We start from the raw sequence: 13,688 nt of genomic DNA, 5'->3' as shown, positions 1-13,688 counted from the left end.
TGTTTTTTACGCTTAATCTATTGAATTTGGATCGTATAGCTTGTCAATATGAACAGAATAAATTTGCGGGATGACAACTCAGAACTGCTTCAAGCGAAAACGGGATGTCGCATTTTAGACGTAACTAAAGCAGTTTCGGAGAAATTGAGCAAAAGCATTATGGATTAATTCTCTTGGAATTATCGTGTGCAAGTGTCTCTTGTAAGTTGTATCAGAAGGTCACTGGTGTCTGGTGTGCAATTATGATGTCTTTTTTTAACACAATTTTTATTATTAAATAAAAAGCAAATTGCATTTTTATGATTTTATAACTAGTTTTAAACGTCTTTTTTTAATTTAATGACCTTAAAATATAAAATAATTTTTTTAAACTGAATTTCAAAATTAATAATATTTAAAACCAATATCATCACCTCAGATTCAGAGTGATTATCAACTGAACGGAAATATCAAATTAATGAGTTATTAGTTATTACGCATCAAAAAGTTAACGAGTTATTGGTTTGATCAAGAGGCTTATTGGTTGAACTGATTAAATTAGATTATTCAAAATAAATATATATGTATTTCTTAATTTAGATTATTGGGAATAAATTTCCACTGAAATATGTTTTCCTAAAAGGCAGGTTTGGATCAATGCTATTTAAGTTTGGGTGTACTTAACAAAATCAGTGTGTAAATAGCAAGTACCCAGTAACGGGTTAAGTCATTGGGTAGTGGTTAAGTTTGGGCTTAGCCCAATATTTTTATATTTCAAGTGGAATCCAAATTAAAAAGGGCCTAAATTAAATCGAGAAGAAAAATCGCACGTACGAAACTAATGCAAGATCAAGAAAAAAAAAATAATTAGAAGAGGATAATTGTTAAACACACCTCACTCCCTTTCTTTATTCTTTTGTTAATAATTTTATTTACATATCATTTTTTCATTTTCTTCCTCTTCACTCGTTTCAGTACCTGTTCAAATATCTCTTTTTCATCCTTCTCTCCTCTTTTCACTTGTTCTTATTCTTACTGTCACTTTTTTTTTTTGAATTCTTCGGCAATGTTTTTTTTTTGTTTCCCTTCTTAATTTTTTTCTTTGATAGTTTGCTCTTTCCTTTCGGATCACATTCATCATCTTCACGCCCATCACGTATTGAGCGCACACGTTTTACAAGGGAGATACAATAATAGAGAGGTACATTTAACAATAAGGGAGATACATTTAGTAATTGGCGTAGAAGAATTTGTAGTTTTGTGCACCTATGGTCTATTTCCCGTGAATTGTGATAGACCAATCGTTATATTATATTGGTACGACCTAAATAAAATAAAATACAATGTAGGGCCGATAAAAAAAAAATTAAAACAAGCAAAGGAAAAAAAGAGAACTAGAAGATTGTGTGATATTCGGTTATTATACACCCAAGCAGCTGAACTAACAAAGACATTGCATGACTTGGCAGATGATCAGCTACAATAATTCAAAGAAGCACCCAACATTGTGACACAAAAATCAGGGTAGGAAGTTTTGGATGCCACTTGGTGAGCTTAAAATGCTTAGCCAAAGTTGTTTCAGCATTGGTCACAAACACGCCAATCCTACCTACTTCAAACTCTTTCATTTCACGTTGATTGGTTATGGTAGTTGAGCTTCTAAACCAACTTTGACTCTTCCAAGTTCCATTCTTCACTTCTCTTCTTTATGCCTCCCATCTATAAATTCCCCTAATTAATCCTTCTCCAACCCAACCATCAAAACTCCCAAAGACTCATTTTTCTTTGTACATCTTAAAGCCTTCATAAATTTTAAAATTCCCAGTGGACCCCACAAGGCATAACTTGAGAAAAATACACATGGCAAGTTTTGGGCCTCTTTGCTGCAAAGCTCTAGTGATAGCCGTGGTGGCTATGGTGATGGGTGCACCAAGCTATGGCCAAATCAGCACGCCATGTAACGCTTCAATACTAGGCACTTTCTTCACACCTTGCATGAATTTTCTGACTAATAGCAGTGGCAATGGAACCTCACCAACAACGGAGTGCTGCAGTGCCCTTAAATCTCTCACAAGTGGTGGCATGGATTGTTTGTGTCTCATTGTGACTGGCAGCGTTCCCTTCAGAATACCCGTCAATCGAACCTTAGCCATTTCTCTCCCTCGTGCATGCAACATGGCCGGTGTCCCAGTGCAATGCAAAGGTAAATTTCTTCATTTTAGGACAAACGATCTTTCACACTTTTCAAATTTATTTGTTTATGCTTTTTAATGACTAAGGTCCTCTTAATAAGAACTTGTTAAAAAAGAAAAGAAAATTCAAATAAATTAAACTTCTCCCATAAATATTTAAAGTTAGATAAGTTAAAGTCAGATTTTGAAAAGGCACACAATAGATTGCCTTATGCATAATTTAATTTTAACTTGTAAAAAAACACACACACACACACTTAATTTTAGGATTTTTTTGGATAAAAGTTGGAAAATTGTTTTTATAAATTTCAATGTATATTTCTGGATTTCAACATACAAAACAAAGAAGGAAGGGATTACTGCTTTGAGAGTAAAACTATTTTTTAACTCTCTCCACTAATAATATCCAACTATCTAAATTTTCTGAAATTTAAGTTATAACAAATGTTAAATTTCATTATTTGTATTAGGCTTATTTCTATGTTTATTAACGATAACTAAAATTGTAATTACAGAATTATTTATTTTAATCTAAACTTCAAAATATTTAACAATAAAAAGACATATAGGAAAGTAAGTTAAAAAGTTATAGAAAAATAAAGTGTAACTCATCCTAGATTTTATTCTTAATCTTGTTTATCAATTAAGCTAATTAATTAAGGTGTGTGACTTTTTTGCCTTTACTTATTTTGCAGCCTCGGGTTCACCACTCCCTGCTCCTGGTAATGCCAAAACGCAAAACTTCCATTTCAATTTCAATATGTATATTTTGCCTAAAATTTCTTATATATAATATAATTATTTTTACCATTAATTGTAACTAAGCTTTTGAATGATTTTATTAAACATGCGCAGGACCAGTGTCTCTTGGACCATCTCCTTCGCCAGCATCAGCTCCATCTGCTCCCTCTGGATTTACTCCAACCCCTAGTCCTCAAGGTTAATTAATTATTTCATTTTAGTACATGCATATATAGTAACATTTTTAGTGGCCAAGAACTTCTTTAGTGTGATACTAATATCATACTCTAATTTATCTTTGAACAGCTTCTACTGTTCTCCCATCACCAACTTCACCTTCTCTGGCACCACAATCTGACACAACTACTCCCTCTCTTTTGACTCCACCATCTCCATCAGCGGATTCTGGTAACCCATCTGTACCAACTGGAAGTGGTCGCACTAATCTCTCTCCATCATCTGCCATGACATCTTACAGTGTCTCACCTTCTCTTCTCTTCATTGCACTTGGATTTGCTCTTCTCAAATACTACTAGCTTGTGTGTTCGCCATATCTTATGATTTGTGAAGACCTACTTTATACATATATAGATATTATGTTTCTATATATTATATTCTTTACCGTGTGGCCATTACCTTAGATTTTAAGATTGTCTCAGACCCCACATTTGGGGGAGTATTTATCGTACTTTTGCATTTTAATGTATATATGTAAAAAAAAAAATGGAAACTGAAGTTCTTGTTATTTTATTCAGTCTTGAAGTTTATTAAGTTATTTGTATTTTGCTAGGACTTTTCAATTCGTTAATTTTTTTTACTAGTGGTTTTTTTATTAATTTATACTAGTACTTAATTTTGATGAGGTATAAAATTGATTGGTTATATTATTATCACAATTTTAATTCTTTCATTGTTACTGCCAAAAAAAAAATGTGAATCGAGTGATCTTGTTTCGTGCCTTTGAGGGTGATTTTATGAAAAAAATTATTAGATGCCACATGTTGATGATCCAGATCAATTATCCATGTATGACTTATTTTTTTTTTTAATTTAAGATAAAGTAATTAACTAATTAATAAATTTGATTATATATTATGCAGAGATTAATAGTGACTATGGACTAGATGGTGGTCTAATACCCTCTAATAATTTCTCAATTTTATAAGACTCTCTTGTAACAATAAGTTATGGTCAAATTTATTGATCATTTGTTTGAACTATTAGGATTGACTTAATAATGAAAATTTTAATAATATATGAGCTCATAAGTTTTAATATCAGTATTATGTGTGGATATATTTTTCTTCTTACACTCATCAATCTTTTGCCTAAAGAGATCAATGCTAACGACATTTTCTTTATTATTAGTTGAATTTCATTGAAAATTATTAATTTTTTTGTGGTCTTTAATTTTTTTATTTAATAATTTTTTCTCTTGATTTAAAAGCAAGATCTAAAAAAATTAGTAGAAATGTTAGATAGAATGTAACTAGCATTTCTCTTGCCTAAATTTCTATCTCATTCATTATCATCCAATGATAGATGATACATGCATTATATTGTTGTTAGTAACTTGCCACAATCAAACTGTCTTTGATATCAAAAGTTGCAATAAGATATTCAAAATGGTTTTTATTTTAGAGAACGAGAAAGATAATATGAGAAGAAAATCTTCACAAGAAACACGAAATCAGAGAAAATCAGCGAAGGAGGGAGATAACGTAATTGAGTCGTGTTGGGGGAAAATAAATTACAAAAAATAAATTGTATTGTAATAAATATACAAATATTTAATTCACTTGTCAAAATAAATTAGTTTTAGTTACTATAAAATTGTAGCTAATAAATTATTATTTGGCTTAAAATTAGCTATTAATTTTATTGGTTGTTAAAATTGGTAAAAAAAGTGTGGTTGCAAGTAACATTTATTATTAGAATTGTTACAAAAAAAATATAACTAACGTAATTAAACTAGCAACATTTTCTTAAAAAAATGTTAGAAAAAGAATGTAACTAAAAAATAGTAACATTTATCATTAAAAAATGTTAAAAAATAAAATAGAAATAATTTTAATTGCATTTATGTAATACTTTCATGAATTAAAAAATAAAATAATTTTTAAAACTGCATTTCAATGGGAAAAGAACAAATATAGTATTGCTATATATGTTATATTTATTTACATGACAAACTAATGATGTCTAACTCAATTGATTAAAGATAATATATAAATTATTATAAATCTTTTTTATGTGTGTTTTATTCCTACAAATAAAAAAGAGTCCACACATGATCTTTTTATAATACTAATATGATTGATAATTGATATTTGATAGTTAATGTGCTAATTTCTAATTTCTTTTGTTACAATTACAACACTATAACTGACAAGAAACCCAAATTTTAGAAACAAACCATGACACTGATTGCGGTTCATGAACTATTTAGACAGCTATATATACCATGTTTATCATCCAAAACTAGGCTAGGGAGAGGAATTGAAGGAGAAAAAATAAACCACCAGCAACTGCAGAAGAAGAAAAGATCATTAGGGGCGAACCGAAATGGCAAATAAATACACTGCATTGTTGTTGCTGGTATGCTTTATAGTCGCTGCAAGTGTTGATGCCGACCTCTACACAGATTACAGAAAGAGATGCTTAACTATTTGCCACGAACGTGGTTGCTTTCCACGCGGGACTTTGTGCAATTTGTTTTGTTATATACGGTGCTTAGACCCAAAGCCAGGAAGTAAGTTAATTTGTTTCCATGTGATTTTTTATGTCTCCCTTAGAATATTTTAATAATAAAATATTATAAAAACTGAATTATATTAATCAGATAAATGATAATCATCTTGAATATTAATTAACAAATTCATTTTCATAAGGCATGCAACATGGCAGGTCAGGGACGAGTTTGCCATGCCAGTTTTCGAATGAAAATAGTTACATGCTATATAATCTTGAATATTAACGAGATATTGGCAAACAATTCTCACAGTAATGTGTCTAGGTTGTGTGCGTATACATAACTACAAGCACTCAATTCTCTCATATTCTAAATGTTAGTGTTTAATTACATATTTTGTCAAACAATAATCGTCAAAGAAAAAATGCATTATTGTAATTAACATTTTTTTTAACTTTTACTTCAAATGTGTTTTGTTTACAAATTTGCCATGCTAATTTTCGAATGAAAATTGTAACATAACAAACTATATTCAGAAACGATCCAAGAGTACAACAATTAAAGCCTAAGCTTTAGACTTACCGATAAAAAAAAGTTATTTACTATTACTTTTTATAAAATAAAGATATATATCTCATATATTGGCAAGTAGTTCATGTACATTGGAAAAAATATCTACTATATTATTATCACATTTAAAATAAAATATTGTTTTATTTACTCTTTAATGTTTATTATTAATTATGCTAGCTTCATATATAGTATCTATGTATAACTATATATATATATATATATATATATATATATATATATATATATATATATATATATATTTATTATTTTGTATTGAGTTTGTAATTTTGAAAATTAAAATCTCTCTATATTGCAGATGGCACTGCACCATCACCGCCCACAATCGAAGAACGAAACGAAGCACAATTGGTGGAATGCACTAGAGCAGTGAAGCTTTCCTCCTCTCCTCTGCTTGCCATTAACTAACACAATAATAATAATACCATTAAAATATCATCCATGTTATTATGATTCTCTTATTGTCCGTTTGAGCAATTATATATATACCCTTCAGTGGATATTGGACCGAACCTAATACCTTTAAACCTACCAGACCCTGCAGGAACGCCCGCGTGGTCAAAGATTGATTTAAACATGCATTATGACATTGATGGATGTATACATTAAGATCTTATTCCGGTCGATCATAGAGTGATCTCATGCTTCTTTAGCCTCTTCATGCTACACACACCAGGCTGATAAACCGTGTATCATTCCATCGGTGTTAGGCTCAACGCCTCAATACCATCAATTGGATATCGATCGATCAACACCCACACGTTATATTATATATATATATATATATTATCGGATTCTGTTATATTTAGATACTTATTTATCATATTTCACTTGTATTTCAATCATATCTTCTAACAAAGAAGTATAACCTAATTGATTAAATAAAATATTTGAATATTATAAATTTCCTATTAACTGTTTAATTTTTATCATAAAAGATATATATATATATATATATATATATATATATATATATATATATATATATATATATATATATATATATGACAGAATTAGTTGTTGAAATAATTGGAAAATAAACAACTGACCATTTAAATTATAAGATTGAACTTATTAAATTATAAAAGTTTGATAAAATTAGTAATTGAAGTAGTTAAAAAATATATAATAATATAAAAATAATAAAATTATAATTTGTTTAAAAATGATAATAAAGAAATTTAATAAATATATTAAAGAAAAAAATTATAAAAAACTAAAAATTAAAATTTTAAAAAATATTATTTCAATTAGCATTTAAAAAAATAATATTTTTTATCAAATAATTAAACAAACTTTTCAGACAATAAAATTTATAATCTAAATAACTATCAAACATAACCATAAAAGACACAAAACCTATTTGACAGATTACACTTATACTCTAGTGATGTCACTCTAACCACAAAATATTTATTTTCTTATACATTGTAGTTTTAATGTAAAACTAAAACTAAATTAAGATTAAAAAAGTGTCTGGCATATTATATTAAGAATTATTATTGTATATAAAAAATTGATTATGAAATTATGGAAGTATTTTAATTATTAATTTTTATATTTTACATTTCTTTAATACAATAATTAAATAATGTATTATGTAATTATAATCATTAAAAATGAAATAATAAAAATTTAGAAATATTTTTAAGATAAAAATTATAAATAAAAATAACACAATATTATAAACCTAATAAATTCCAGTAAAGTTTTATTAAAATAATTTTAAAATAATAAATTGAATATTTGTTTTCTTAATGTAGGTTTAATGGGAAAAATAAAACTAAATTAAGTTAGATAAAAAAAACAAGTGTCTCAGTATATTATGCTAATTATTATTGTGTGTAAAATTGATTATGAAATTATTTTTTGATAGTGACCACAAATCATAAATATTAAATAAAAAATTTAAACAATAATAATTGAAAAAAAGGTCATACATTGACAATATAAATATAAGATAATTTTACACCGTTATTTAATTATTATAAATTATCATTTATAATCAACTTATTTAAATTAAAGTACATAACATAAATGTATTTGTATGTTTATTTTTTTTCACTCTCTCTTACTCAACAAAAATATGTTTTCATTTTGTTAAAAAAAAAATTTAAAAAATAATTGTTATTAATTATAAAAATTTACCTTTTTAATTATTCTTCAATTAATTATGATACAAATCATCTAAATGCCAATACACATTATTTTTTTTTAATTGTGATATAATCGCCTTCTTAATTTAAATTTGAATTAACGATGACACAAGTTACTTTTTTTTAGTGATAACCATTTGAATCTCTCTGCTATTTGGTCATCTCAAGAGCCTTTTAAAAGTAAAAAGAAGTGTAACTTCTGAGAAAGAAACAAGAGAAATGAGAAAGACATGGATATAATTATTATTATGGCAGTTAATGACAAGCAGGGGCAACAGGGCAAGGAGGACAAGGACGTGTATAAATAGTAATTAAGTAATACAATATTTTGTCCTTGTTCTTGAGAAAGCCTTATATATATTAATCTTCAGTGCATTCTGCCAACCGTGCTTCGGATAATCGTTCGATTCCCTTGTTCTGCATCTCAATTAACTAATTATGTTCCAAGTGTTTAGTGCTTTGGCTCGGTAGGATCTTTAATCATTTGCGCTTTCATTTTCCTTGATGCTCCATTACCAAGAGTATGAACTGCAGCATAAATATTTCAAAATTACAAAGTCAAGAAACATAGATGTATAAAAAGCATAAATTAATAATAAATATTGAAGAATAAATAGAACAACGGTCTCAATATAATTTGTAATGTTATTATTTTTATTTTAAATTTATTATGCCGAATTTTTTAACAATTCCAATTGAAGTTGAAAAAAAAAGGATGAAAATGAATTTCTTAATTAATATTGAAGATGATTAATTATCTGGTTAAAATAATTAAGGTTTTAGTATAATAATTTCTCAAGAATTGAACATGATGATGTGTGAACATTATCCAATACTGATATCGTATCCAATTCTTTCAGATAAAAAAATCATGTAAAGAAACGTTTTAAAATCACATGAAAACAAATTAACTCACCCTCTGATGTTTCTCTACGGTTGACGGTTAAGCAAACAAAACAACAATAGTTTTTGCACAACATCGATTGGAGCGTGCAAGAATTAGCGTGGCAATCATCTATGCATCCTCTTTTGGCATCGGATATGGCATCAACACTTGCAACGACTATAAGGCACACCACCAACAACAACGCAGTGTATTTGTTTGCCATTTCGGTTGGCTCCTTTTTTTTTCTTCTGTTGTTGTTGATGGTTTAATTTTCCTTCTTGCCCTGTTGTTAGTTTTCCAAGATAGATATAGCTGTATATATATAGTTGCGTAAATGGGTTCAGGAACCACAAACTGGTTTGTTGCTATAATTTGGGGTTCTTGTTAGTTATTCCGTACACATCAGAGTCTTAATTTTAACAAAATTAAGAAAATTAGGGCAAACTATATATAATACCAGATTTTTTCTATATTTGTTTGTGCTTCATCACGAACCATTTATCTATCTTTCAAAACTAAGGTCAGGGAAGGAGGAGAAGACAAAATTAACCACCATAAACAACAGTCAACAAATAAAAGATCGAGCGAACTGAAATGGTAAACAAATACGTTGCATTGTTGTTGGTGGTGGGCCTAATGGTCGCTGGAAGTGCTAATGCCCAATACAACACATACGTCCCACATAATGAGTGCGTTAATAATTAATTGCATCAATGAACACTGCAAGGGTGACCATAGTAGTTGGTGTGCAGCCTTTTGTGGTATGGCTTGTGCGCTCAGAACAATCATGTTGAATATTAATTAATAAACTCATTTTCATCTTCATTTTAGGGTTTAGGTTTCATTGTCTAACAATAAAATCCTTACAGAAAAAAGGCATTATTATAGATGACACTTTTTTTTTAAAAAAAATTTCAATTGGAATTGTTTGAAAATTTGACATGATATATAAATTTTGAATGAAGATGGATAACACAAACATAGTATATTGGCATTATTGTTTTATTTACTCTAATATTTCTTATATATATAATTAAAATTTATAATAAATAAATAAAAATACTCGTTCAAAATAGTCATTCTAATTTTTATATATAAATAGAAGGGATTAATTATGTTTATATCTATGCATAATGCTATACTTTCAAAAGAAAAATCTATGTATAATGTTATAAACATTTATTATTTATTGACTTTGTAATTTTAAAATATCTCTATCACTCTATGATGCAGAAACTGATCAGGTTCAACCACAAACAGTGAAAGAACAAGACTCACTATCATCAAGGAAGGTTCAATCACAGATATAAGTTGAAGTAAGATGGAAGCAAAAAGAAGAGGCGAAGCACAATTGGCAAAATGCACTTACTGAAGCTTCTTAAAATAGGGCTTTATCATGAACAAGAACATTTTATACACGTCCTTATATCCTCCTTTCCTCTGCTTGTAATTAACTATCATAATAATAACACCATTAAAATATTATCTATCCATGTTCTTGATTCTCTTGTTTTCTTTTTTGAGCAATTACACTTTGTTTTTCTTTCTTTTTTAAGTTTCAAAAGTTATACAAAGAGTAAACTCTTTTGTTGTCAAGTTCAATTTCAATGGATAAAATAAAATTATATGCGCATAAAGAGAAATAAATAAATATATGTATACATACATATGTGAAAGAAAATTTTAATGAGTTTTAAAAAAATATTATTCAATTAAAAATATTGTATTAAAAATTATACAGATATAATTTAATCTCTCTCATAACACATAATTTTAATAATTATTATATTATTTTTATAATTTAATATAAAATATGTTTTTTTATTAATTTAATCGTTGAATTATATTTATATAAGAATACATTTTTTGGTGGATTCAACCACAAGTATTGGTTTATTATTTTTTTAAGCAAGAATACTAGCCGTTAACGAATATTATTCACTAAAGGTTGTTTTTAGTGATTGTAAACGCCGAAAAAAATATTTGTAGGAGTTTTTAGCTTCCAAGAATTATATTTCAGACTGTCACAAATCACAACTCTTTTGTAAAACTATAAATATTGAATTCTTTTTTTTGGAGTAAGAAATGAATATATAGTAACAATAGTAATAGCACAATGAATATATGTTCTGTATCTATAGACGGGAAGGATATAAATGAATGACAAAAATGTCATCACGAGCTGCCGAACAAATACGTTGCTTAATTTTTAGTTGTTTTTTTATGGTAGTTGCTTAATTTGTAGTTGGTTGTAAGAAAAACCTTATTTTTTTATATAATAATTAGATAAATAGGTTAATTAACTTAGAATTTCTTATGTCAAAATCAGGATACTAAAAACTAATAAGAACCACACATTTTAGCAACAAACCAAGACAATATTGTTTGTTGTTCATGAACTATATAGCCAGTTAGTCTTGTGTTGCTAAAAAAGGGCAAAGGTTAGTTATACGTTTTTTTTATACCTAGTTTGGTTCACAACATATATAGCCTCTCAATTTGGCATGTGACAACTTCATTACGCTGCCAAATTAGCCTTGGACCAGGAAAGGTGGAAGAAAAGCACCTTTTAGATGATTAATTAGTTAATTTCCAATTTCTTGGGCTAAAATTAGCATACGTAATTAATCCGCTGTTTTTGTGCTCTCTATAAGCCGATGAAAAATGTCATTTGTAAAAAAACAACCTCGGCCGGAGGTTAACGAAAGACGAAAGAATAGCTAAATTTGACTATAATTAGTTACCATATAATTTCTTTGGATTAAAATTATGACACTTGGTAACAAGAATCCCAAACTTTAGCAAGGAAACCAAGACATTAATTATTTGTGGTTGAGGAGCCATTTAAGCAGCTATATATACCTACCATTCTTCGTAAGCAAGGGCAGGGAAGGAGGCAAAACAAATTAACCAACAACAACAAAAGCAACAGATCGAAAACATCAAAAGATGGCAAACAAAAACGTTGCGTTGTTGTTGTTGGTGTGCCTTGTAGTCGCTGCCGGGGTTGAGGCGAGGAGGCCCTACGCCGTTGTCCGAGATGAATGCTTCGGTTATTGCTGGCATGGTTGCATATTCCCCTCATCATACTGCAATTGGTGGTGTGATAAAGTGTGCAAATACCCAATAGACTTCGGTGACGGTAAATTATCTATACTCATTTTATTATGGTTCTATAACTATGTGACAACATCAGTTTCTCTTATTATTATCTATATTCTTTTTTTTCTCTTTTTAGCGTGGTACTTCAAATAGTTTTATATCATTTTACTAAAACGCATAACATAAAAGCATACATCTTAAACATTTAATGCATTATTTTTGCTAAAAATGAATTATTTATAACACCATATGATGATTTAAAAGTCACATATATGTTAATCAAAGGATTTATGCAATAATGTATGATTCTGTTACATTCAAGTGAGTGAAAATTATTCATTTAGCCAAATAACTAATGTTCGATTCTTGTGTGTAAAATTTTTTTAAATCACATATGTTCTAATTTTAACTATACATACATAAGTTCTTAGAATTGCTATAGCAGGAAGGCGTTCCAATTTAAAGGTTCTTCATTTATTTTGTTAGGTCAGTTTTTTGGTTAGTATCTTTTTATTCCATTCTGACATAAATGGGTTCTAACCTGGTTAAGTCTTATCGTCTTTTTGTATATGGGTTATGGTACCTTGTACCATCATCAATATATTTTTTTGTGGAGTAAAAAAAAACTATGCATACATAAGTTAACAGTTAGTATTTCAATTCCATAATTCACTTTTGCAAAGATATGATCATGTAACTTATTTTATATGTTCCCTGTATTTACATATGATTCTTTTAAAGATAATATATATTTTCTTCATCTATGTATCTACAATTCTTAAAAAGCAATTATTTCTAGGCACTGTAATTTTTTTGAAATTTCTCTCTACATTGCAGATGGCCTGAATCATGTAGATAGTGTTGGTCATGGTGGTGGTCATCGGTATCCTGTACCAACTGAGGAAGACTACGAACACCGCCCGGCCGCCCTATCACCTGAGAGCCCGGTGTGGAGAAAGCCAGAACAAGACATGAATATTGGCGGAGCGATTTAATTAATGTAAATCCACAGTACAGGGCATTCTCATGAATTAGGACGCATTATACTTGTGTCCTTTTTCGGTCTCTTTCCTTCTATTTTGCAATAATGATAATAAAATTACCTTCAAAATATTCTGGTTTTCTTCTTTTCTTATTGAGTAATACATCTCTCGTTCTTTCTTAAGGCTATATTCAACTTATATTGCATACATAGGCTTTTTTTGCTTCAAATTATACGTACGTTAACGAGGTTAGGGTCCAGTAATTTGTACTTTATTTTGCTTGAAAAACACTAATATATGCTAATATTTTTTTTACCCTAATAAGATGTCCAATAACATTTGCATGTAATATATAACCCTTGACCT

At 28.6% G+C, this 13,688-nt stretch overlaps 2 protein-coding genes across 2 annotated transcripts; both read left to right on the top strand.

Moving 5' to 3' along the window:
- The first annotated feature begins 1,732 nt into the window (after positions 1-1,732).
- Positions 1,733-3,657, top strand: LOC100778264 (non-specific lipid transfer protein GPI-anchored 20). The gene is made up of 4 exons (XM_003535598.4): positions 1,733-2,182; positions 2,867-2,893; positions 3,027-3,110; positions 3,219-3,657. Exons 1-4 carry the CDS (start codon positions 1,840-1,842, stop codon positions 3,446-3,448), a joined length of 684 nt encoding a protein of 227 aa, XP_003535646.1. The 5' UTR covers positions 1,733-1,839; the 3' UTR covers positions 3,449-3,657.
- An 8,453-nt stretch (positions 3,658-12,110) lies between these two features.
- LOC100775967 (uncharacterized) lies at positions 12,111-13,452 on the top strand. Its single transcript, XM_003536478.5, has 2 exons — positions 12,111-12,379; positions 13,177-13,452. The coding sequence occupies exons 1-2, from the start codon at positions 12,187-12,189 to the stop codon at positions 13,332-13,334; spliced, it is 351 nt and encodes a 116-aa protein (XP_003536526.1). The 5' UTR covers positions 12,111-12,186; the 3' UTR covers positions 13,335-13,452.
- Positions 13,453-13,688: the final 236 nt, after the last annotated feature.

The sequence above is a fragment of the Glycine max genome, chromosome 10 (assembly GCF_000004515.6).
Source record: "Glycine max cultivar Williams 82 chromosome 10, Glycine_max_v4.0, whole genome shotgun sequence".
Classification (NCBI taxonomy): Eukaryota; Viridiplantae; Streptophyta; class Magnoliopsida; order Fabales; family Fabaceae; genus Glycine; species Glycine max.
The sequence above is the reverse complement of the archived record's forward strand: the minus strand, read 5'-3'. Positions and strand labels throughout refer to the sequence as shown.